The 25,637-nt window shown below is 33.1% G+C and overlaps 1 protein-coding gene and 1 long non-coding RNA gene across 2 annotated transcripts; both read left to right on the plus strand.

Moving 5' to 3' along the window:
* The first annotated feature begins 7,826 nt into the window (after positions 1-7,826).
* Positions 7,827-13,883, plus strand: LOC145795504 (uncharacterized). The gene is made up of 2 exons (XR_014336554.1): positions 7,827-9,476; positions 9,508-13,883. It is a non-coding gene; the product is annotated as an uncharacterized LOC145795504 (long non-coding RNA).
* Positions 13,884-16,652: 2,769 nt separating this feature from the next.
* Positions 16,653-23,617, plus strand: LOC114297294 (Major facilitator superfamily protein). Its single transcript, XM_082880103.1, has 7 exons — positions 16,653-17,052; positions 19,272-19,399; positions 20,227-20,448; positions 21,210-21,674; positions 22,023-22,220; positions 22,320-22,457; positions 23,021-23,617. Exons 1-7 carry the CDS (start codon positions 16,972-16,974, stop codon positions 23,280-23,282), a joined length of 1,494 nt encoding a protein of 497 aa, XP_082736229.1. The 5' UTR covers positions 16,653-16,971; the 3' UTR covers positions 23,283-23,617.
* The last annotated feature ends 2,020 nt before the right edge of the window (positions 23,618-25,637 follow it).

Consider the following 25,637-nt stretch of genomic DNA (forward strand, 5'->3'; position numbering starts at 1 on the left):
ATTAATTTTATTTAACGAAAATAGACAAATGATTGAAATTGCAAAACAAATTAAAAGATAAGATTTTAAATTGATAAAATTAAAAAATTAAAAATTATTTTATTATAAAACTCAAATTTAGATTCTTTTTTGTTGTAATTTTATTCTTTTTTATTTTATTAGAAATATTTTTAAAAAATATTCTAAAATTGAAACTAAAACACGTTCAATTATTGGCTCCGTTTGGTTTAGTCTTAAAATTATAATTTGAGTGTGGAGTTATGATTTAAGTTTGGAATTGTGAGTTGAGTTTTGAAAAGAGTTTTAAAAGGTGTTTTGAGAAGAGATTTTGAATTTTGAATTTTAAAAAGAATTTTAAATTGTATTTTGAGTTTTGAGTTTGTGAATTTTGAATTGTATTTTAAAATTTTTTAGATTTATTTTTTTTAAATATTAAAAAATGTTTGAGGAAATTTTATTTTTATTTTAAATATATAATTTTTATTTAAATTTTTTTATTTTATTTTGTAAATATTTTAATTTTTTTAATATTTTAAACTTAAAACACAACTCTACACTCAAATCGTAACTAAACACATAACTCAAAACTCAATTCAAAAACTATTTTCAAAATTTATAACCAAACACATAACTCGAAACTTTACACTCAAACTATAACGAAATACATAACAAAAAATTAAAATATTTAAAATATATTTATAAAATAAAATAAAATACAGCACACAAATGTATGAACTATAGTGCACATTAAAATAAATAAATAAATATTTACCCTAAAAAATAAAATTAAGAATTTTTTTAAATATTTAAAAAAAAATAAATCCAAAAAAAATCAAAATAGAACTCAAAACTTATTTCAGAACTCATAACCAAACACATAATTCAAAACTCCACACTCAAATTATAACCAAACGCATAAAAAACAAATTTAAATATTTATAAAATAAAATAAAATATTTAAAATAAAATAAAGCACACAAATGTATGAAATATAGTATACATTAAAATGAATAAATAAATATTTAAAATATAAAATATTTACCCTAAAAAAATAAAATTAAGAAATTTTTTAAATATTTTAAAAAATAAATCCAAAAAATTTCAAAATACAACTCAAAATTTATTTTAAAGCTCATAATCAAACAAATTTTCTATTTTCAAAACTCATAACCAATGTTTTAAAAATCGGACCTGTGAGCGAACTAAAAAAATGATTAGGTGGACAGGTCACCGGTTCAACCGTAGGGTTAAACCGAAGTCTAACCGTGACGTCATAAACATATTTAAACTATATTTAAATAAAATTATAAATTAAAAAAATTGAAAATATTAAACTATTTTAAATATTTCTCCTAATATTTTTCTTACCGAAAAATATAATAATGTATTTTAAAATATTATTAATTTTAATTTTGAAAGAGGAAACCAAATATTTAATATTCCCTTTATATGATTTTAATTCAAATAATTTGATTGAAAGAAGAGCAAAAATTTTGGAGGGATATCAAAATTTTAAGTATCCCTCCAATAAATTTGATTGAATCCCACATAGATTTTTTGAAAGAATTTTTTTCTTATAAATAAGTTGAGAATTTCACAATAGTTTCAAACTCTCAATGAGATTCCTCACAAAAAGAGATCCTTGAAAGAGAGTTTATAATTAATTTATATATATATATATTATATATCTATATAATATGGTAGACTAATGTTATATGCACCAATTAGTGCACTAACTAGTGTACCAATTGATGATGTGGCATAATTTAAGATGTTTTTGGTATTTGTAATTTGTATAATAAGTGGGTCAATAATAATGTCATAACTAATATTGGTATACTAGTTAGTATACTAATTGGTGCATATAGCACCACTCAATATGACATGACGATTTTTAAAAATGTCTCAAAATGTATTCAGATTATTTCATCTAACAATTTAAGGGTCAAGATGATTTCTTTACTTTTGCTTTCCCCCCAAAATCTCTCTCTCTCTCTCTCTCTCTCTCTCTCATTTTTGAGTCTTTTCCCAAATTTCAAGTGTAGTGCACTACTTTCTCCAATGCAATTGTTTTCTTCACATCTAACATTACCATCTAAAACTTTGCACCTTCCCTTCCTCCATTCCTCTTTCTCTCTCACGTCTCATCTCATTCTCTCTCTATAAACTCTTATCTCTCTTTCTCTTAGCTTCACTTTTTAGATTTTAAATTTCAAAACACACATTCACTTCCTCTCTCCTCTCATACTCTTCTCACTCTCTCTCTAAACTGTTTCTATCTCTCTTAAGGCTCTCAGCCTTACTTCCCAATCTCTAGTCTCACTAAACACTCTATCTTTTGTCTCTCAGCCTCACTTCCCGCGGCCCAAACTCAATAACTCGGTGGCGTCGACGAACAAGCTTTTATTGTCGTGACCACATCCGAGAGCAATGTTGGGGACTTTGGTCCTCCGAAACATTAACATTTCAGTTGAAAAATCGCCCACTGTGAACGAACCGTCACCGTACAATACTTGGTAGAGACATATCTGATGGTTGTTGCAGCCCGTCGAGTTGATTTAGTCAAATCGAAGATCAGGGTTAGTTTGAGTGTAGCGTTGGAGGTGACGTGGAAGAGGCATTATGGGGTGACAGTGAAGGTGGTTTCGGAGAGGGTTGTTGGTGAGGGTGGTGTAACTGTAGGAGAGGATGATTTTGGTTTCTAATTTGGCAATGAGGGTATTTAAATCTTGGGTTATTGTCCATGAGAGAGACTGTGGTTTTGGAAGAAATTATAGGATGAGGGTTTGGAATTTGAGGGGTTGGGAGAGAGAGGTAAAGGTAAAAAAGAAGAGAAGTGAGAAACTAAACATTATTTTTATTTTTTTTTCTATAATCCAGGCATGCCTTAGATTTATGAGTTTATATGTTTTATGCTCTTAAAAGTGAAGAGTATGCCCTAAATTAATGGGTTTTTGTAGTTTATATATATATATATATATATAAATAAATAAAAAGTAGGGAAGGGGGATTTGGAGGCAAAAAGCATGTGAAATTGGTACTTCTTTTTTTTTTTTTTTTTTTTTTTTTGGCATTTGCTTTGTGTGCTGGCTAGTGCTGCTAGGTTTGATTATGGTTAAAAAATGTTTATGGAAATTTTTTTTAGTTTACAAAGTTGATTTCAAAATTTAAATAAATAAAAAAATTGAAGTTGCTTGGTTATTAAGAAATGAAACATTATTAGAAATATTTATATTTAATAGGTGTTTGGGTTAACCTAAAAAAGGTAAAAAGTTAAAAAGTCATTACAAAAGTAAAAAAGTTTATACTATTCACAATTTTTTTGGCGGGAAAACAACAACACGTGTCAGAGGCAAAAAAGACTGAAATGCCCCTTTTTTTGTTTGGTGAACAGGAAACATGTACCCCCAAAATATATATATATATATATATATATATATATATTAAACTTTGTACATATATATCTTCTCAAGTCAAGCTATCCCACCACACATTGAAAAACCAAGCCATACTGGCCATCATGTGAGGCACTGTCAGTACGCATAAGGACATAGGGGCAATACAATAATTTGTATATTTATTACAATATTATAATGCACATTTTTTTCGTAAAAAGTCAAAAAATTATCCCAAATACTCATCTTTTTTTCCCAATTTTTTTAGGAATAATATTTTGTAGCTCGAAATTCCTTTAGCTCGAGTGGCTTGACTGCCCAAAACAACGTCGTTTTGGGTAGTTTTTTTTTTCCCCCCCCTTCTTATATCTCTGAAACAAAGGGAGGAAGAGGAAGAGAAAGAAAAAGAGAGAAAAGAGAGGAAGAAGGAACAGAGAGAGAGAGAGGCTCCATCCATCATCGGCATTACCACCAACGCCATCACTGGCGCCGCCATCCTCTGTGTGTATACACAGATCTGTATAGATCTATGTACATCTGTGTGTGTGTGTGTGTGTGTATGTATAGATCTGTGTATGTATAGACTATTTCTCTCTCTCTCTCTCTGTCTGTGTATAGATCTATGTGAGTTATGGAAGAAGAAAAGAAAAAAAAAAGGAAAAAAAATAGAGGAAGAACATATACGAAGAAGAAAGGGGGGAAAAAAAAAAAGGTGCCAAAATGTGTTGATGATGATGTGGTGTCGTTTGTTGTTGTTGTTCAGATTCTACAATGTTTTTTTTTTTTTGGTTATTGTTGATGCCTTCCTTTTCTCTCATTCTTCTTCTTCTTCTTCTTCAGAGAGCAAAGAGAAAGAGAAAGAAAAAAATAAAAAATAAAAAAATTGCCCACTCCGGCCAAAAGAATTTTGAGCCACCTAGCGGCACTGTTTTTTTAGCTAAAAAAATCAAAAAGTACACTTATATAGATCATCCCAAACAACCCCTTAATGATGAGATCAAAATATAATTGGAAGATTTTTTTTTTGAAAATGTTTTTTTTTTTCTTTGGTGAACAAATTTGAATTCAAAATTTAAATTAGGTTCTGTTAACAAAAAAGAGTGATTTAGTTTTACTATTAAAATGTAATCTTTTCACAACGAAAGATAAGAGAGATAATGGGGGTGGTGTAATTTGTTTAAAGACTAAAAAAGGCCACCTCAATAACAAAGACAACATATTTTTATTTTCGGATAACTAATCGGACCTATATTTATATTTTTACCTCAAATTTTTAGCAACAAATTTGATAAGTTACATTTTAACTTAATAATTTTATACTCAATTATATTTTGATCTTATTATTAATTACACCGCACCTTTAGACACGATCATATACTAGTGTATAAATATAATAAGAAAGAAAGAAAAGATAAAAAAAATAGTTAAAAAATATAAAATAAAAACAAAACAAAACAAAATTTTTAATTTATTCAACCCAGCCGGTTCACTTGACTCGTCCCCCACCCAGTTTTGCGTTCCAACCGTCGATTTTTCAAGTTTTCTCTAAATAGGTCGATTTTTAGGTTAGAACGGTTTGGGGGGTATATCCGGATCAAAACCTTGGCCGATCAACGATTCAACTGGTCGAACCAGCTGGTTCGATCCGGTTCTCAAAACCATGCTCATAACTCAAAATGCGACTCCATATTCAAATCATGATTCTAAAAATAAATTTAAAAAATAAAATAAAATAATATTTTTTTGATATATTTTTAAATAGAGTTTTGAAAAGAATTTGGTTTTGAATTTTGAAAAGAGTTTTAAATTGAGTTTTGAGTTGTGTGTTTAGTTATAAATTTTGAAAATAGTTTTTGAATTGAGTTTTAAGTTGTGTGTTTGATTATGAATCTTGAAAAAAAAATTGAATTTTTTTTATTGAAATCACAATTTGAAAATACAATCAAACGCTACCATTTACTTTGTTTGGTTTTAGTTTTCATAATTCACTTTTTAAAAAATTATACTTTTTCAATTTCTGTATTTTTTTTATTTTTACTAAATTTTTTTAATATTTTAAGCAATTTTTTTTTTTAATTTTTAGATACACCTAACATAAATACACTTAAAAAGTTTAATATTTGTGAAAAAATTCTTTAAAAAATTCACTAAATACCAAAAATACAAAAAATAAAATAAAATAAAAATTCAATACATTTTTTTTGTATTTTTGTGTATTTATTAAATTTTTAAAATATTTTTTTACAAATATATTTACTATTTAGAAACATCTAAGGGCATCTCCAACGGTATATCAAATATTTCACCAAATCAGAGTAAAAGTTTGAGAAATTCCCCTATCTGATATCCAGCTCTCTAACGGTATATTTTTGGCTATCAACAAAATGCCGATCGACTAAGAGGACGACCGGCAAAGTAATTCGAAAAATCTGTTTTCTTTGTTTGCTCATTCATAGTCTCAAACAATGGCTTCACAGACAGCGAAACCACCGACCCAAGACCTCTCATCCTTTCCCCCATCCTTCAAATACTACAACGAAAACGCCCCAATCGCATCGCGACACAAGTCCCTCACCCTCGAATCAAAGTCCTCGAGCCTCTTCACAATGTGGGCAATGATTTTCGTCAAATGGGTCGCCGTAGAATTGCCATGGGAAGTGCATAGGATAGTGAGAAGGCAGAGAGACTCTTTTTCACAACGGGTTTTAGGTCGTTTGTGGATTCGTAGAGGTAATTGAGGAGCATCGAAACGCCATTAGGAGAGAGGTTTTGGATGATCTTTTCAAGGTCTTCAATGGTGATCTGGTGGGTATCTCTATCGGAGAGCTTAGAGAGAGAAGTGAGAATTCTTTGCTTTAGTTCAACCATGAAGAGGAAGGTGATCTTGAAGGTTGGTTTTGGGTTTCTGAAGATCTTGAAGATTTAGATGCTTATAAACTAATTGTTGGTTGATTTTTTTTGTTGATGAAGAATCAGAAATGAGGGTGGAAGTTGTGAAGATTGAATTTGGGAATGTGAGTTCATTGTTGATGAAGTTTGATCTTGAAGATTTGGGTGCTTGTGAACTCATTGTCGATGAAGAAACCAGAGACGAATTCAATTTGAATTCATTTAACTACCGTGTTGCTGAAGCATCTTTTGGAGTCAATTTCACATTTACTTGAAAAATGGCTTGAACAACCAAATATACAAAGTGAATCACCATCCGACAAAGAATGTGTTTCCACCCGAACACACCTTAATCGGTGTCTGATGGCCATCTCAATTTAGGCTCAAAGTTAGCCAAAAGTCATAGTTGCACAAACCATTTTTTCAATACTCTGTGTTACCTATTGTTGTAGAAATTTTTAAATGAAGAGGATGACTAGGGGACATCCGACCGATCGTCCTATGGGTCATACCTCAACGGACATGCAAAGTAAAATAGTAAAAGATGGTCCAGATCCTTAGTTTGGTGAAATATTTTTTAGATTCTCAATTTGATACAGGTTTGATAAAATTATTGGAGTACAAAAAAAGAAATTTTTTCATCAAATTTGAATTTGGTGATGGATTTGGTGTAACGTTGGAAATGGCCTGAGTAATGTGTATATAAAAAAATAAAAAAATTATCTAAAATTAAAAAATTGTTTACTAAAAATAACAAAATAATAAGAAAAATAAAAAAATTTAATTTCTAAAAAACTGAATTCAAACAACTGAAACAAAATATGCTGATTTATTTTCACGGACAGTGGTGCTACATTCACCAATTAATATACTAACTACTGTAGTAATACTAATTATGACATTATTATTGACTTCCACTTATTATACAAACTATAAATATTAAAAATGTCTTAAATTATAGAATAAAGATTGAGATTCTCTTTCTCTCCACCCCTTTCTTTTTTGATTGGTCACTTTTTTTTTTTTCCTCCTCCAATCACCATCTACCACGTATGTATAAAAATGATGAGGGTTGAAGTTTGAGGGGTATAAATCACTGCTCTAAATTATATTACATTATTAATTGATATATTAATTACATACCGTCGCTTTTTCACGAATTGACCCGAGCCACCTCGTTGGAACAGGTTCCCGGGTTGTTTTGACGGCCTACGCCCAGACATACCGGATACTCCGGTTACCGGTGAGGAACCTGACCTCCATCTTCACACACAAAGCTGTATCTCGAAGAAGCTAAACCAGAGAGACAGAGATAGAGAAAGAGAGAGAGAGCTCATCACAAAAGTGTGATGAAGAAGATGCTGAAACTCAGCAATGGAGTCTCAGTCCAAATGACACTGTCACTTTCTCTCTCTACAATCCTCCTCCTCATGATGTGTGGCGGCGTTCGAGCTTGGACTGGTGAAATCCATGGCAGAGTCGTTTGTGACGTCTGTGGGGACTCTTCTATTGGCCCTGAAGATCACGCTTTAGAAGGTCACTACTCTCTCTCTCTCTCTCTCTCTCTCTCTCTCTCTTACTTGTTCTTCAGTCCAATTTATGAATTGGGGTTTTGTGTAAAATCATGGGTTTCTGATAATTTTGCCTATGTTGATTGCTGCTTGTCTCTTTCTCCGTTTCTGTTGTAATTTTTTCTTGGATTGGATTGGATTGGATTGAATTGATTGATATGTTGTATTGTGATTGGAAAATCTAACCTTGATGTCGATGTAAAATTTATGTGTTGGGTTTCTGTTGTAATTACTTGTTCTTCAGTCAAATTTATGAATTGGGTTTCTGTTGGAATTACTTGTTCTTCAGTCAAATTTATGAATTGGGTTTATGTGTAAAATCGTGGGTTTCTGCTAATTTTGCCTATTTTGATTGCTGAAATTGATGTATGCTTGTTTGTACTCTTTCTCTGTTTTTGTTATAATTTTTTCTTGGATTGAATTGATTGATATGTTGCCTCTTGATTGGAAAAACTAACCTTGATGTCGATGTAATGATTGATTTGCTTCAGTTTTATGTTCTCTCATGGAATTACTTGTTCTTCAGTCAAATTTATGAATTGCGTTTTTGTGTGAAATCATGGGTTTCTGCTAATTTTGCCTATTTTGATTGTTGAATTGATATATGCCTGCTTGTGCTCTTTCTCTGTTTCTGTTATAATTTTTTTTTGGATTGAATTGATTGATATCGTGATTGGAAAAACTAACCTAGATGTCAATATTATGATTGATTTGATTCAATTTTATGTTTTTTAATTGCGATTTATCGTGTTTGTCTGCTTTACATGCTGGGTTGTAATTTGAGTGACTGATCTATTTTGCATATATACTTCATTTTCAACATGTATCCCAATCAAGAGTTACTCAATTACCTCAGTTGGGATTGGTTTTTAATAACCCTAATTTTTTTTTTTTAATGTAAATGATAAGGCTTTAACATCAACTTAAGAACTAATTGGAGACGAAGTCATTTGGTATTGTCAATTGAAGCAATGAAATCTTTAGTATACAGAAGTTGAGGACTTGGTATTGTTTTTGTCTTGACCAAGCACTGCATTAATGTGCTTTCATCCATGACTTTGACCCAAATTCATTTGTCTTACCAATCTATATGAGTTACCCTTTCTCCGTTTCACAATCTGGAATTTGAATAATTTTGTTGCCCCCAAGTCCAAGGGCTGTTGTGTGGAGGCTCTCTAAATTGTTACATCTTGATTAAGAGAAAATGATGTGTAGGTCATTTTTCAAAATTTTCTGCTGGAAACCTTTTTTAAAGGTATTCTCCACTGACATCAAAATTGCATGATTAAGAGTATTAGATTCTATCTTTCCCACATTCACAGCATGACTCGTGCATGTATGCCCACAAGCAAATTTGTCATTGATGGCGAGGCAAAACAAGCTTATTGGACATAATGCTGGAAAGCTATGCAAACTATTGATCTGAGAGACTTCGTACTGTAAGGTACATGATATGGTCAGGCCAAAGGTTGTGCATGTACTGCACTTGTTTCTGCCATCATATGGATTGCTTTTGGTATTTTCTGGCTTTCTTTTTAGGTTGAGTTGTGCATGAGGAACACAAATCTATGATCGGAGTATCCACTTCATATGAGTCTTAGCCAACTAAATGTGGCAAGCAGTTCAACAGCATAACCTCCTAAAAAAGGAAGGAAAAAGAAGAAGAGGGGGGCGTGGGGGGAGGACCATTGCTGCTGTTATCTGATTAATATGTGCTAGCGCTACAATTTTACAGGATAACCGGTTCTAAAGTAGTTTTGTGGTCCTAAGTTGCAAAGTTGTAGTGTTTGATGTCCCTGCTTGCTTCCTCACATGAACACTTGCATCACTTTTGACTTTCATAGTGCTGTGATGTGAACAGTGGATGGGCTTGGTTATCCCATGCCAAGTGACCTAACCATTTCATGTAGGTGGAAAAGTTGTTCCCAACTCACAAATTGGTTATTAAGACCAATATGAAATCCAAATTCATGTTTTAAATGTGTGGAATCAGGATGTCTGCTTCATTGGATTCTAGTAGGCAGCCTTGTGTGTGGTTGTACAACTATGAAGCACCGACACTTCAAAACAAGTGTCATATCCGTGTCAGACATACGGGCACTTCGGGGACACAGCAGAGACATGCATGTGGCGCGTCTCCTTATTTAATTAATTTATTTTCAGGGGATATGCTGGGAATACTTTGGAGACACATTAGGGACAAGCCAACTTGTCTTTTCCCTCATTTTCTTTAGTATTTTTGATGAATGTTTGATGTTGAGTGTTTATTATTATTTTTTTCTTAGATTTAAATACTTAATAGATCACCTATAAAAAAAAATATAAACTGTAAGTGTTAATTTAAAAATACATTTAAAAAAAAATAATATAGAATTAGAGTTAGTTTTTGTTAATATTGATTGTTTGTGGATGTAATATTAATCTAGATAGCAAATAAAAATATATGAAAACATATTTTATTAGCAAGTCCCCACTGTCTTTGTGTTTCTATTTTTTTGAAATCGACATGTCTTGTGTCCGCATCCGTGTCCATATCCACATCCATATCCGTGTCCGTGCTTCTTAACTGTACAGGGTTATTGTTTAGCAATTATGGTAGACAGTAATACATCAGAGTGCATCCATCAATGGAAGCAAGCTGGATGGCTATAAAACATCCTTGACTGTTGGCACGTGGGCTCAAACTTCATACCAAAGGAGGGGCAACATGCATTGAACCACTGTGCCAAACAGTATTTTTTTAAAGTTTTAGATGATATGATGGTATTTAGTTGTACATCCAATTCTTCTTGCTGGAAAATAAATATGAAGATGTAAAGGCATATGCACTATATGGTTATATAGAAAAAATACTTATGACTGTTTGGTGTGGAGTTCAAATCATGATTCCACACCCTTTTTTGAGTATGATGTTTGGTTAGAACTTTCAAAAATTATTTCTACATCACTTTTGAAAACTCGTTTCAGGTGGGGTTTGAATTTTGAAATTTGGCCTACCTAATCCTCCTCCTGGACCTTCGGCCGGTTGACTGGAACACTGTAAATTTTTATTTATTTATTTTTTTTTTTGAGAATTGGCATCTATTATTTTTTGGGCGATGCACCAATAAATCCCAAATCTTTATCTTATGATCCATTTGGTCCTATGTTTTATCTTATGATCCAATTAGTCCCAAACTAATGTTAATGACAAATTAACCAGTGTTACACTATGTTTTACGCTTTTTAGTAAGGATAAATGAAAAAAACCCCAACATGGTATTGACTGAAATGCCCAAAACTCTGTAAAAATTTGTTTTTCCTCCAAACAAACATCAACAAAACAAAAACATCAACAACATCAAACATTAAAACATCAAATATCATCAAACACATCAACATCATCAAACATCACAACATCGTCAACATTGAACATCAACGTCAGAACATTAGGAACAAACATCGTGAAAAATTACACATCGCACTAGCTCCGTCAACCTCTTCATCAAAGACCAAGTCATCAATCTTCATCAAAGCATCAAAGCAGCGTGAATCAAAACAAGAACAACTCCAATCAAGACCAAAAACAGTATATTGGCGGTGGCGTGAGTCAGCAAGAGGAGAAAGATCGTGAGAACCGGTAGTACAATGAGCACAAAGTTGAATCGAGTTGGATCCGATCTATGTGACGTGTATCATTGCAGTTTTTCGAAACTGGGAAATAGATCCCTCCTTCCTCTCGCATATCTGTTTCAGAAACAGATCTCAGATCTGGAACAACTATTTGTCTTGCTTCAACATGTGGAGAGTGTTATGAGTCAAACCATCCGCGGCTGTTTCAGATCTCAAATCTGAGGCGATTCCGAAGGTGGAACTCTGGTTTGGAAGTGAAAATGGGCTAGAACCTTGCGATCTGGCAATGGCTTCAACAGCAATTCCTCTGAGAACTCTTCCCATTCTTCTTCTTGTGGTTCGTACCCTATCGATTCGAACGCAAAGCAAGGCATGAATAACAACAACAACAGAGAGATCATCGACCGTGGACGAGCCATTTCGCTACAAACCCTCCTCCGCCATGGAAGCCTCTGAAAAACTCATCTGGTTTAAGATCTGGCCAGTTATTGATGTAAAAGGGTATTGATGTAAAAATAAATAGAATCAAATCACACCCTCAAAAACTGGTAATACATTAGGACTAAATGGTATACAAGAAAACTTAAGGGACTAAATGGTTTAACTTTTTTCAGAATAGGATTTATGGGTAATTTTTCCTTATTTTTTATATATTAAATAGAAAATATTTTTCAAAATTTTTAAATTTTTTTTATAAGCTTTGAATAGAATTTTGGGTTGTGTGTTTGGTTATGAATTGTAAGTTTTTTAATCAAATATCATATGTCACATCAATTATTCCAAACTCAATTCAAATTTTTTTTTCAAAACTTTTTTCAAAATTCATAATCAAACAAATTTTCCACACTCAAATCATAATTTCAAAACTCATAAACTCAAATACAACTCTATTATCAAATCATAATTCTAAAATTCTTCCAAATGCAACCTATGATTTTTCATAATTGTTAAGAAGACAAACATAAACATTCAAATAATTTAAAAAAAACCTTGCTCATGCACAAGGTGGTAGACAAAGGCGGCTTCATGCAATACCTAGTCACCAGGACAATAGCTCGTCCTCGTCCAGTAGCCACCAAATGGAAGTTCGAGCCCCACGTTTGTCTTAACTGAGCAATCGCCAGATGGCTGCTCAGTTCTCTGGATCGCTCTCACTGATAAGCCGCCATGTAGTCATTTAGCTCCACAGGTCAATCCGTACTGATCGGTTTCTAGTGCGACCTTATCGCCTCTCTATTGATCCCAATGATCTAGCACCTCTTCCATTTGTTGGACAAGCGGCTTTCGTGCAGATATCCCACCTACACTGGAAGCAGGGCGTAGGGCATCCACTTGAGATTGTTGGAGGAATGTGGCTTGGAGGCTGGAGTCAACGGATTGTCAGGGTTGCTTGGCCCACCCCTACATGGAGGCCCTACCTTGACCAATGTTAGAGAGAGGGGTTTTGACTGAGAAGTGATATCTCGGACAACGTATCATACCTATGTCTGTAAACTTGTGATACGCCCTCTGATGCATATCATACCTATCCACTGTCATCTGATCATCTTCATACACATCTCCCAAGACCTGATCATGGAAATGGGTAGTTGAAACATCTGGATTGTTGGAACGAGGAGTACGAGTCAGCTGTCCAGGGTGGCTGTCCTCCATGGTTCGACTCTCCTATAAAAGGGTCATCCCCATGCCTGTAGGACACAAGCAAGCCTCAGTCTCCCTTTGGCAAGCTTAAGAGCTCTCTCTCCGCTGCCACCCTTTCTTTGTCGCTCCCTTGCCTCTTGCCTTCTCCACCTCCGGTCGTCTCATGCTAGCTTAATGCTTATCACGTTCCCAAATCCGCCCTGGCAACCTCAACTGCCCACAATCATAAAGAAACATAAATGATTAACCTTTTTTGTTCTTATTTTTGGTGATTTCTATACTTTTCTGATGTATTGACCTTATCTTTGTGGTTGCCTTGTGCCTTCAATTGCTATGAATAACAAAATGGAGATTTTTTTTTTATTACCGATGATAAGGTTTAAGGTTATTGCTTCAAAATTTATGGATGTAGATATTAGACTGAACTTGGTGGTATAATCAATATTGAGAATTATTAAATTTTGTCTACAATACAGTACTGATAACCTCAATGAAATGGTTTCTTCATTGCTATACTTTTATCACATGTTCACTTCATCATTGTGGTTGCCTTGTGCCTTAAGTTGCTCTGGAAGAATAAAATGGACCGATTATGTTTCTTCGCTGAAATGTTGTTATCTGAATCACCAAAATAACCCATAAATCAACAATAAATAAATAATAATGCACCAATTAAGTCATGATATCTTGTATTATTGTATGCATACGTTCTGACGGGGTGGTTTTTGGTTGTTTCGGGGCAGGTGCTGAGGTGGCTGTTCTTTGCATAACAAAATCTGGCGAAGTTCTAAATTATCAGGCATTCACAAACTCTAAAGGGATCTACACAGTGGCAGAGACGATGCCAGAAAGTGACCGTTGGGATGCATGCCTGGCAAGACCTATCAGCAGCTTCCACGAACACTGCGTTCATCTGGGAGACGGCAATTCCGGTGTGAAGTTTGGTTACAATCACCCATCGGGTTATTCTCACACCGTTCGACCTTTTGTCTATCAGCCAGCCGATGTTCCAACTTACTGTCTTTAAATGTTATGCCTTTGCTATATAGTACTTATATCTGAAACATGTGTGAAGATGAAATACAAATTAGGTCATATTTATTGTAAGTTTGTGCTTGTTTGGCTACCAACAAAATGTCTTTGTACATATTTTGGCTTGACCGATAGGTCTGTGCTATGACTTCATAGTTTCATTGTCAAAATTTGCAAACCTATACTTAGTGGAGACTAGTTTATGAAGAATAAATGGCTATGATTGTTGCAAGTTCAATTTTTTGTGTCATTTCAGAGGGTTTTGATAGCTTTTCTGTGATGAGATTTTTGCTTCTTGTGAAGAGAGCATGGTTGTTTGTTATTTGGATGTTACAGAATCACTTGGGGGTGTTTTTATTCTTCATGTTGCTCATTAATTTTGAATACCAAAAAAATATATATTTATAGAATTTTAATTCAGAATGATGTGGTATCATTTTAAAAGCAAAAGCTCATCAATTGGACTTACATTTTTAAGATTGTCATTGTCACATTATTTATAGATTTTTTGTTTGTAAATTGTTTTCCTTACTTCCCTATGATGTTCTTATAGTTTCAATCTTATCAATTTAAATTCTAAATTTTTAATTACATTTTAATTTGATTAAAATGTTACGTGTAACTCACATGAGAATTTTAACAATTCTCGTACAATAAATAAAAATGTACAAATTATAATAGTGTTTATATATATATTTTAAAGTTTGGTCTCTTTAGTTTCGTATTCATTTTTGTGTCCAAATTGTTAACGGCAACTAACAATTGGATTAATGAGTTGGGTTCGACTCCAGGGTGTGCGAAAACGTTGGATTTTCCAGTAGTTTTTTTTAGACCTTTGTGCTGTACTCCGATCGAACGGGTGGTTAATGAGTTTCACTAGTGCCTCGGTGGTGGGTCTTTTCTTATGGGTTGAGCTAAGTTAGGCTAGCAACCAGTTATCCAGAGGCTTGAGCCCACGGATGCCGTGATGACACCAAAGAACATTCTTTTTCTTATTAAAAAAAAAAACTAATAATTGGATTATATTGAAACAAAATTTGAAAGTGTAGAATATAAATTGATGGAGGTTTTTTTTTTTTTTTTTTGAGAACCAAAATAATAAGTAGGAAAATTGTTTACGGATCTGGCTAGGTTATGAACTGGTTTAACATCCTGCTGCGGGACTTTATAAAATACATAGATAATCAAAATACTTACTAGCCCTCTTTACAAATACATAGGATTTTACTAAAATTAAAAGACTAATGATGTAGTTACAATCTAATGTGATTATGCTCACTAACTCAAATTTAATTGACTGAAAGTAAAGGCATATAACAATCTATATGCATTCGTTCAATTTATCCATAAATAAATAAATAATTGATCTGATAATATTAATTATACAATTCATTATCAAATAAATAAAAATATATAATTTTGAAGATATATTTACGAAACAATTGTGATCAAATTATATAATTATAATTGTTGAATCAGATTACTATTTTTATTATATAAATAATCTACATACAGTTTTTTATTATTAATTTTAAATATTTGTAGGTCCGATAAACTCAACAGTATGATCCAATAAACAGATGAGAAACTGTATCCCAAAATGGACAGTTATGGAAGTTTTTTACAATATCCAAATTACAAAATATGATGACGAGCGTGTGCGTGGAGCTTTGATATGATTGGTCCAAGTGGCGAATTGTGCCACGTGTCAAGCAATATATGGCCCCTGTGACATGGCCGAATATGAGAACAAAGTTTGGCGCGAATAACTTTCCCAAAATGTTATTTATTTAAAATTATTGATTCTTATGTCAAAATATTAGAAAAATATTTGGAACTCCTTTGGAGATGACCTCCACACCCTTATGCTAGTTGAGAAATTTAAAAAAAAAAAAAAAAGAAAGAAGTTAGGTAAAATATGAATAAAATTATTCATATTTTACCTAATTTCAAATATTTTTTTTTTCTAAATCTTTGAACTAAACACACTATTAGTGATTCTGATCCTTCATATATATGTGGGATTTACTTATGTATGTGTAAAGTTTACATCATGAGTGATTCAAATTTATAGAGATCTTATACTCCAAAATATTTATAATTATAATATATATTTTACATATTACCAAAATATTTATATATATATATTGTACATATTTTAATACTTTTTATAGATATTATTCAACACTAAGATAACTCTTAGCATTTTCCTTCAAAATTATTTCATTCATTTCATCATCTCATTATTTAGGGCAAATTACATATACACCCCTCGAGGTTTGACTAAATTACAAATATCCCTGAGGTTTGAGAAATTACGAATTCCCCCCTGAATGCTATATTTGCATAAGAAATTAGGGGGTAATTTGTTATGAAATATAAACCTCAGGGGGTAAATTGTTATGAAAATACAAACCTCAGGGGGCTGGATGTAATTTCCGAAACCTCAGGAGGTATCTGTAATTTAACCAAACCTCGAGGGGTGTATATGTAATTTGCCCCATTATTTAAGTTTAAATTTTAATAAAAATTAAAAGATAAAATTATATAGTAATTTTTATACTAATTAGTTTTTTTTTTTTTGGAGTAATTATTGTTTGTCCTATTGGTCAGACAAAGAACAATAAACCGTTGAAAAAAGCGAGTTGTGTTTAAAAAGAGTTGTGGCATGGATGTTCCCCCGAATTCGGAGAACGCACTCTCCACAATCCCCATTCTTCTCTCTCTTCGATCCAGAAGACCCAAAAGCGACACACACACACAGAGAAACACAGCACAATCTGGGTTGAAGCGCGAAAACCAGCTTTTAGTGGCGTTAGAATCCAAACACGATGATACGGTATTTGCAACGGATGCGAATCGCATTCGGGACTTCTTTTCTTTGGCTCGTCTGCTTGATTTACTTCACCCAGGTTCCATTTTCCCTCTTTCTTTCTTCCCAGATCTATTTCTATTGATTTCTTCCTCTACAATCGCATTTCTCTTTTCAATTCCTGTCATGATCGACGCTTTTTAATTTTTTTTTTTTTAAGGCATTTGAATTGAATTTATTTCGAGGTTTTGGGTGACGGAGAGACTTTTGGAATGTGGGTTTGTTGTTTTGGGATTCTGGGTCAATCAGGTTTATTTTTTATAGGTGATCTTCTAGCTAAGATTTTGAATCAAATTTTTATCTTTGTAGGGATTTGTTTCTATATAGCCAAGTTAATTTGGTTTTGTGAAATAAAAAATGCAACAAAATGCTAAAAGCAGGGAAAAAAATTCTAATTTCTCTACAGGCTTTGTGATGATATAATAAACCAAGCAAAAGATATTTGAAAAATATTGAATTTTTCATGGATATAATTGATTTCAAAATTAGCTGTGGAGATGGATGCCCTAAAGGGCAAAAAAGAAAAAGAAAAAGGGTGTGCAATGCATACATTGGTAGACTTCTTATGTCACATAAGTTACTCATTTGGTATCCAAGTGATAGTTTTTGTTATCTGGGATCAATTGGCTGGAGTGGGAGCCTTCTAGCTTCTGTGAAGAACGTAGGCACTAAGATGGCAAGGGACAATCAGGGGTGGAGGAGGTGAGAGCTGAGGCAACTCTAGAAGAAGAGGGTAGTGATTGAGAGGGAGAGAACTTTTGATCTTGTTGAAGGGAGCCTGTGTATCTTGCATGCATGGAGAGGTCTCTTGTAGAGGGGAGTTGAATCATAGGGGCCCACTCAATGTTGTGCTGGGGGGACAGGTGGCTCAACCCCTCCCTTAGTTCGACAACTGGGAGTTTTCCCAACTACCTGTTGTGCCCATGATCAAATATTGGTAGTTGTATCATGAGATTGTAATGGGTAGCTATTTTAAACCTCAGGGATGTATTGGGGTTTTGCAGTGGTGGGTATGATACGTCCTTTGAGGTGTCACGTGTCTTGGTCAAAGCATCTTTCTCTAAGGCCAAGCAACCTTGACATCCCTCTACTCTAGCCTCTAGGCTACATATCCTCTGGTAATCCCAAGTAGAGGTTTCTAGACTAAGGAATGGAGGTTTTTAATTCAGAAAAGATGGAATTTTAGGAATAAAAAATGGCTAAGGAGAATTTGAGAGAGCACAAGAACAAAGTTTCCTCAAGGCTTAAGGCAAAAAAAAGTGTTCTCTGAGTTGGAGAAGGCCTCTGGTATTTATAGAATATTTTTGTGCCCAAGGGCACACATCTATAAATGTGTATAGATCAATTTTGGTATGTACGCATCTATAGATGTGTATAGAAGGACCATACTGTCCCACATGGTCCTGGTATGGGCAACTGTACCTGAAATGACCAAAATCAGATTTGTTTTGGATTTTCAGGGGAAAATTTTAATCAACATGCATCTACAATTGTGTACAAAGGTTTGCTTCACTAGTCAAATTCGGAATGCGCCATGGGCTTTTCTAACCTCAGATTTTTGTGTCATATATCCTTGGAAATCTTAAGAAATTTGGTTCCATTTCCAATTAGGCTGGTTACCAAACTCCTAGTATTGGAAATGACTATTTTACTCTTGATAGGTCGAAACAAGAGTGAGTTTTGTAAAATTATCATAACATTTTCACCTAAAATCGGATTAAGTACCATTCTATATGGTTAGAAAGCCATTTCACGATATGGAAAGTTGGTCAGACCAAATTTGAAAAATGAAATATATGGAGCACAAAAATCAAGGATATCAACCTTCTTTTCAAAACAATTCAGTTATTGACTTTAATATTTTTCCTTTTTGGTCAAATGAAAGTTATTGGAGGCCTTTTGTAAGTCTTATCAAGTCTAGAAACACTTGGAAAGTTTTTTGTTGGTTTGGATTATTATTATTTTTTTATTATTTTTTTTTTATAAATAAGTTGGTTTGGATTATTCCCCAATTGATAATAGGTATGAACAAATTGGGGTGTCAACGTTGTGCAGTCATAAAAAACCGATGTAAATTATGTTGTGAGACAATTGCTTGTGGTCCAGCCTGGAATTCTTTCTATCATATCGAGTAACATTTTAAGGCATTTTCAGAATATTTGATTGCTTTCTATGGTGTTTTTCTCTTTCTGTTTTTCTAAATTCCCTTTTCATTTGTTCAAATTCTTCTTGCTTACCTTTTATCATATGTGTGAATAGGGTTTCAGGTCTTTTGTGTGGACAGCAGTTTCGTACCAGCTGAAAGATAGGCTAAAGTTGTCACCCTCAGCCTCTCAATTTGTGTCTTCAATAGCATTTTTCCCATGGAGCATAAAACCGTTATATGGGTATGTATTTGATTTTTACTGTATTGGAACTGCTCAATTTGGAAATTTACACGTCCATTAATTTTGGAAATAGAAGTGGGTCCTTTAAGTAGTATCTCCTATTCCATGAATACTCTTCACCACATACGACTGCAAATACACTCTAGATACAAGTACTGATACATACAGTATATTAAATTTGTGAAAAACTGAGGCATTTCACCATCCATCAATTTGTCTCTCTTTGTGCACATAGTAGTTTAGTACTTGAAGACACAAGCCATTATTCTGAAGGAAAAATATGGAATAGCTGCAAAAATTTTGATTCAACACAAATATATTTGAAGTGATGTGGTGATGTTTCTTCTTGAAATTGTAAATATGATCATCAACATGGAATCTTCAAATGATAGGTGAAACAACATACTGGTATGTAAACTATTATAATACAACGTCATTTCTTTCTTTCTTTTTTCTTTTCTTCTTCTTCTTCTTCTTCTTCTTCTTCTTCCTCCTTTTCTTTTTTGGACCAAAAAAAAAACATGATGACATTTCAAGAATACATTCAAGCTTACCTTAAGAAAGCATCAAATAATGAATTTCAAGAGAACCAGTTGGCCATAAGACAGTTGCATATGTGGATGTGTTAGTAAAATTTTTTGCCAGCACACTTAAAATCCTTCCAGGGGAAAATTTTGCTAGTTCACCTCATGAGATTTTAATTCCTGTGGGCTGTCAATTGGTGTTTATAGCATGAAATTTGTGTTGAGTAGACCATTCTTTATTCATCATTATAGTTCATATTTTTGTTCTTCGAACTGTAATTTGAATGTGTGTCCTCTGTGCAGTATCTTGTCTGATTGTATCCCAATTAGAGGCAGAAAAAGGGTTCCATATCTGATGATTGCAACAGTGCTCTCTCTTGTTCCGTGGCTCATTTTGGGCCAAGTTTCATCCCTAAGGAGTTCCAAGATGCCCTTCATGATCTTCTTAACTCTGCAAAACCTAGGCTCTGCAATGGCCGATGTTGTGGTTGATGCAATGATAGCTGAGGCAGTAAGGGTTGAGCGGTATGTTCATTAAATAATCACTTACAGTTATGTATATATGAATTCTGGTTTACATATTGGCCAGTCTGTAGCATGCAGTCTGTCAACAATATGAGATACTGCAGCACTAGGTTGTTGCACGAACTGATGAACTGAGCTGCTCTTGAGCTGCTGGGTTCAAATCTTGTTAGGAGATTAGATAGACTTGTTTGCTGACCAAGCCAACCAAGTTTAAGCTCTTAAATTTAAAGTTTGATTGCTTCAAAAGCTGAACTTGGGCAATGCAAGTCCTGACTTGTCTAGGCTACCGAACAGTTGATGTGGGTGTTGGTGTCTTGCAATTATTGAACATAAGTATTGCATTTTATTGTAACTAGTTAGGTATTATAAAGAATCAGTAGACTTTTAGTATAGTTTTCAGCTTTTAATTTGCACTGTTGTGGTCAAAGTGTTGGATATAATGTAAAAACAGCTATGGGCTTAGGCTAATGAGCAACCCTAAGCTTCGCGAAGGCCGAAGGGCTTTTTCATCTTTGATTCAAGAGCATTATATTTTGCATTTTCATGATTGGCCCAACTGTGAGATCTAACCCTTCAAGTCGACCCACCTGAAATGAAGTGGCAATACCTTATGTTTGTGTCTTCTACGTGTGTGTGGATCTCCCACATGGTTCACACTTGTCTTTTATGTGCAAAGTGTGTCTTACAGCTGATTTAATGTATTGATCTTTTGTTTAAGAGAATAGAATATGAGTTGACATTTTACAATTACCCATGATCAGGGCCTCATTTGCTGGTGATCTCCAGTCAATATCATGGATGGCGATGGCTTTGGGCGGCATCTGTGGGAGTTTGTTGGGAGGATATGCATTAACGAATATACAGATAGAGAATATTTTTCTTCTATTCTCTGTTCTTCCTGCCATACAGTTGTTTTCATGTGGTTTGGTCAAAGAGAATAAGTTTGCAGAAAGTAAAGTTTTGCCTGAGGTTCATGCTTCAGATAGTTCCCATGTGGCAAATGGAAACATTAATGGATTGGATGTAGACAATTTCTCAGTTGAGAATTCCAAAACCCGTACTTCGAAGAGAAAGAAGAATCGGAAGAACAGTAAAAAGAGGCCGGTCATCACAAGCAAACCCCAAAAAACAGAAAGTGATGGCTTGTTTATATCAAAATGGTTCAAATCTCTGAAGACGGCCAGTTATAGTTTGTTACAGGCTTTCAGACAGCCAGTCATTCTGAGGTAACTAGTGAGAAATTTTGTGGAACTTTGCTGGTTAATCTTTTTATGCCAATTGAGAATCACTTGTCAACTTGTCTGCCTTCAATCACCACTCTTATTAGGACAATGCATCAATGTTTGTAATTGTTTGAGATCTTTGAATTGTGTTGTCTAATCTGAGGTTTTGGAATGGAACTAACATGATGTGACAATGCACTCTTTATGTGCATTTTTATAATTGGTTGTAGTTGGGGCCAATTGGCCTATACCATGTGTTATTATTATTATTTTTTAATTTTTTTTCTATGGATTTGTTTATTTAGTCTAATCTGATTAGTTTCCCCTCAAATTCCCTTTTGAAAAGCCCAGACCAATGAGTTGGTTTTTCATAGCACATGTGACTGTCCCGAACCTCTCAACAGTCATGTTCTATTACCAGACAGAGTTCTTAGACTTGGAAGCATCCTTTTTGGGTACAACACGTGTTATTGGGTGGCTGGGCCTCATGCTTGGAACTTTCATTTATAATCGATACCTAAAGAATGTGAAACTACGAAGAATCCTCCTGTAAGTAGAAAATTTGTATATATCATTAGTATATTTTTGCTTTATCTTCTAATCTGTTTGCTGATTGATGTTTTTTTCTTTTATGAAAATATGATGCAGGTGGACTCATGTTGGCTTGGCTTTCTTGAGTATTCTAGATATGGTTTTAGTGTCTCGAAAAAATGCTGCATTTGGCATATCAGACAAGGTTATGGTGCTATATGGGTCTGCTCTTGCTGATGCAATTAATCAATTCAAGTATGTGCCTTTTTTAGCCTCGGAACAATTGCAATTTGATTATTGTTAGGTTCTTGTGCATGCATTGACTTGACAGGCAGAATGCAAAAAACATAGAAGCTAAGAAGCACAGACATGGACACGGCACATAAATTTTTGCAAAATATATACAGTTTTATAAACATAAAATTATGATATGTCATGTATATGAAATGCAATTTAAATATAATAACAAAATGTAGTATAACACTAACTTTTGAAGTTTAAAGGAAGAGAATAAGTATAAATTTATATTGTTTTTCTTTTATCATTGGATTTCAAGTTATTTTATTCAAACTTGTAACACTAAACGTGTGTCTAAGTGATAGACATATATGTTCCCAAAGTGTTTGAAATGTGTTCGAGTCTAGAAATTTTTTAAAAAACATTGTAAGACATATTTAGATGTGTGTCCAATAAATGTCATGTCATGTTGGTGTCTGACACGAAACGCCATATTTTTAGAAGTGTCTGTGCTTCTTGGTGTACCAGTGAATTTTACATACCTAACTCACTGTTGTATGCTAATTCCAATGAAACTACAGGTTTATGCCGTTTCTGATCTTATCGGGACAGCTTTGCCCTCCTGGAATTGAAGGAACTCTGTTTGCCCTCTTCATGTCAATAAACAATTTTGGGTCGACAGTGGGATCATTTGTAGGGGCTGGTTTGGCCTCGGCTCTAAACATCTCTTCGGGTTCTTTTGACAACCTTCTTCTGGGCATTGGTATTCAAGTCATTTGTACTTTCATTCCAATTGCTTTCCTATTTTTGATTCCAAAGCAGGCTACAGGGACATCAGCATAGTGTAGTGACCAGCCATTGAACTTGAAATGAGATAGAGTATGAGGACCAAACAGGGGTCTTTTCACCTTTTGTCTTTTTTTTTTTTTGTTGTCCCATTACTTGGTGGTGGGTTAGTTTTCACATAACAGCATAGATGTAGGATACATAGTGAAATATTTCAAAGTTACATCCTTTCTTTTCTTTTTCTTTTTTTTTTTTTTTTTTTTTTTTTTTTTTTAATACAGTTTTACATTTGGAGCTTGACTCTGACAATTTTGGTGCATGTAACTTGTGTATAACAGCTTGGAGTTAAATTCTTATTTCAATATACAGAAGCTATTTACATCATTAATGCTGTGTTTGGTTGGGGTTTTTGGGATGGGATTTGGAAAAGGAATGAGAAATGTAATCCTATTTATGTTTGGTTATAATAAAAAATATATGGGAAAAGAAAGGGGGTGAGAAATAAATAAAGAAATAGGAGACCTTTTAGGACATCAATTCTATTTTATAACCAACACAACCAAACATAGTTGGGATTTGGAATTCTATTAATTCTTTCTCCTTTTCCTTTCATTTTCATTTCCCTTTCCAAATCCCCCAACTAAACACAGCTGAAGTTGCTTTCATTGGTATTCTTTTGGAAAAATTGCAAATAAGTGGAAAAGAGAGAAAATAACTGTAAAAATATGGAGCTGCAAGTGGAGTCTATTAGTGCAAATAAGGTCATAATTTTGACTTGCATCAAAACACAATTTCACTCATTAGTACTTTCATGTTCTTACAATTATTTTCTTTACTTCACTTATTTTCAATTTTTCTTATTCTTTTCATGGTTGACCACATTAGTTTTGCAATGATAAAAAATTATATATGTTTTGATGGAAAATGAAGGCAAGGTGACAAGTTACATAAATTTTATATGAATTATATATAAAAATTACATTTGTATATTATTATTCTAAGATAATTATTAAGGCAGGGTATCAGGCCTGAAGGCCACCTGAGTCCAACTTGCATTTTAAGAGATTGGGATTAATTTTAAGCCGATAAGGTTGGGTTGAGTTTGATTGGGATGATAATCATAATTAAATAATTTGTCTTAAAAAAGTTAGACAATAAATATGATTTTAAAATAGTTCATTCATTTTATTAAAGATAAATATGATGAAATTATGTGACTAATATTATCATATAGACACCCCAATTGATTGAGATTGTTACTCGTCACCATATGATTCAGTTTTCTAAAATCCATCATGCATTTTGTAATAATCTCATTGAATATGTGTGGCCACCATAAAAAGAATAAATTTGTTAAAGTGATTATATTTTATACATGTGGAATGTTTTCAAAATTTACTTTGAATTAAAATTATTCTAATATGATGGTTAATTTCAATTTTAATTTTAATTTTATTTTTTGTGAAAAAAGCATTGATTTTAAGTTTATATACATGGCATGACATTTTTGAAAACAATACAATAAAATTTAAAAAGTCAATTGTTAAACATTAGTTGTTGTTTGGAAGTGACTTTTTTAATAGTTTTTTGATTAAAATAAGAGTCGAAAAAAATTAATATGTTTAGAAATGGCTTTTTAATTTTTACAAAAAGAAGTAAAAATAGAATAAATGGAATGAATTTTTAACTTTTTTTTATATCAACTAAATTTTTTTGAGAAAATAACAATTCAGAGTGAATTTGGAAAAAAAAAAAAGTTCAAATCAATGGTAAAATTTATGAAAGTGTTAAATTTTTACGTAAATCTATAATTATTTTGAAAATGTGATATTGAGATGTAATTTTCTGAACTTTTTAATTAAAATATTAACCCTCATCTAAAAAACACGCTAAAATAGTAACTATCCATCCGAACAAGACCTTACTCATGCTAAAATTAGGCCAAACACTTTTATTACGTCAAACGCAATCAATTTATTAAATTAGTTTAAAAATTAATCTCGATCTCATTTACTATTTATTTATTTAACAAATCAAACCAAATTAAGTCTGTGTTTGGCAAGTAGGTTTGCAGGTTTTTTTGGCTATTTTAGTCACAAAAAACAAAATAGGTTATTTTAGTCATAACAAACAAAACATCACATCCAACCCATAATCATTACATTCTTCTCTCACAAAAAAACTCAAAAAAGCCAAAAAGTCCTTCCCAAACCAAGCTTTTAAGCCCAGGCTAAAATAGCCAAAAAAACCAAAAAGCCAAAAAGCCAACCTACTTCCCAAACGGAGGCTAAAGGCTTGTTTGGCATCTACTGTATAAGTCAAAAAGTCAAAAAATTACTCTAAAATCCAAAAAGATATCACTATTCATAAAAAAAAAAATCAATTTTTTTCAACAAAAGTACACGCGGAATT

This window comes from Camellia sinensis, chromosome 7, assembly GCF_055761805.1.
Source record: "Camellia sinensis isolate YWXY chromosome 7, ASM5576180v1, whole genome shotgun sequence".
NCBI lineage: Eukaryota > Viridiplantae > Streptophyta > Magnoliopsida > Ericales > Theaceae > Camellia > Camellia sinensis.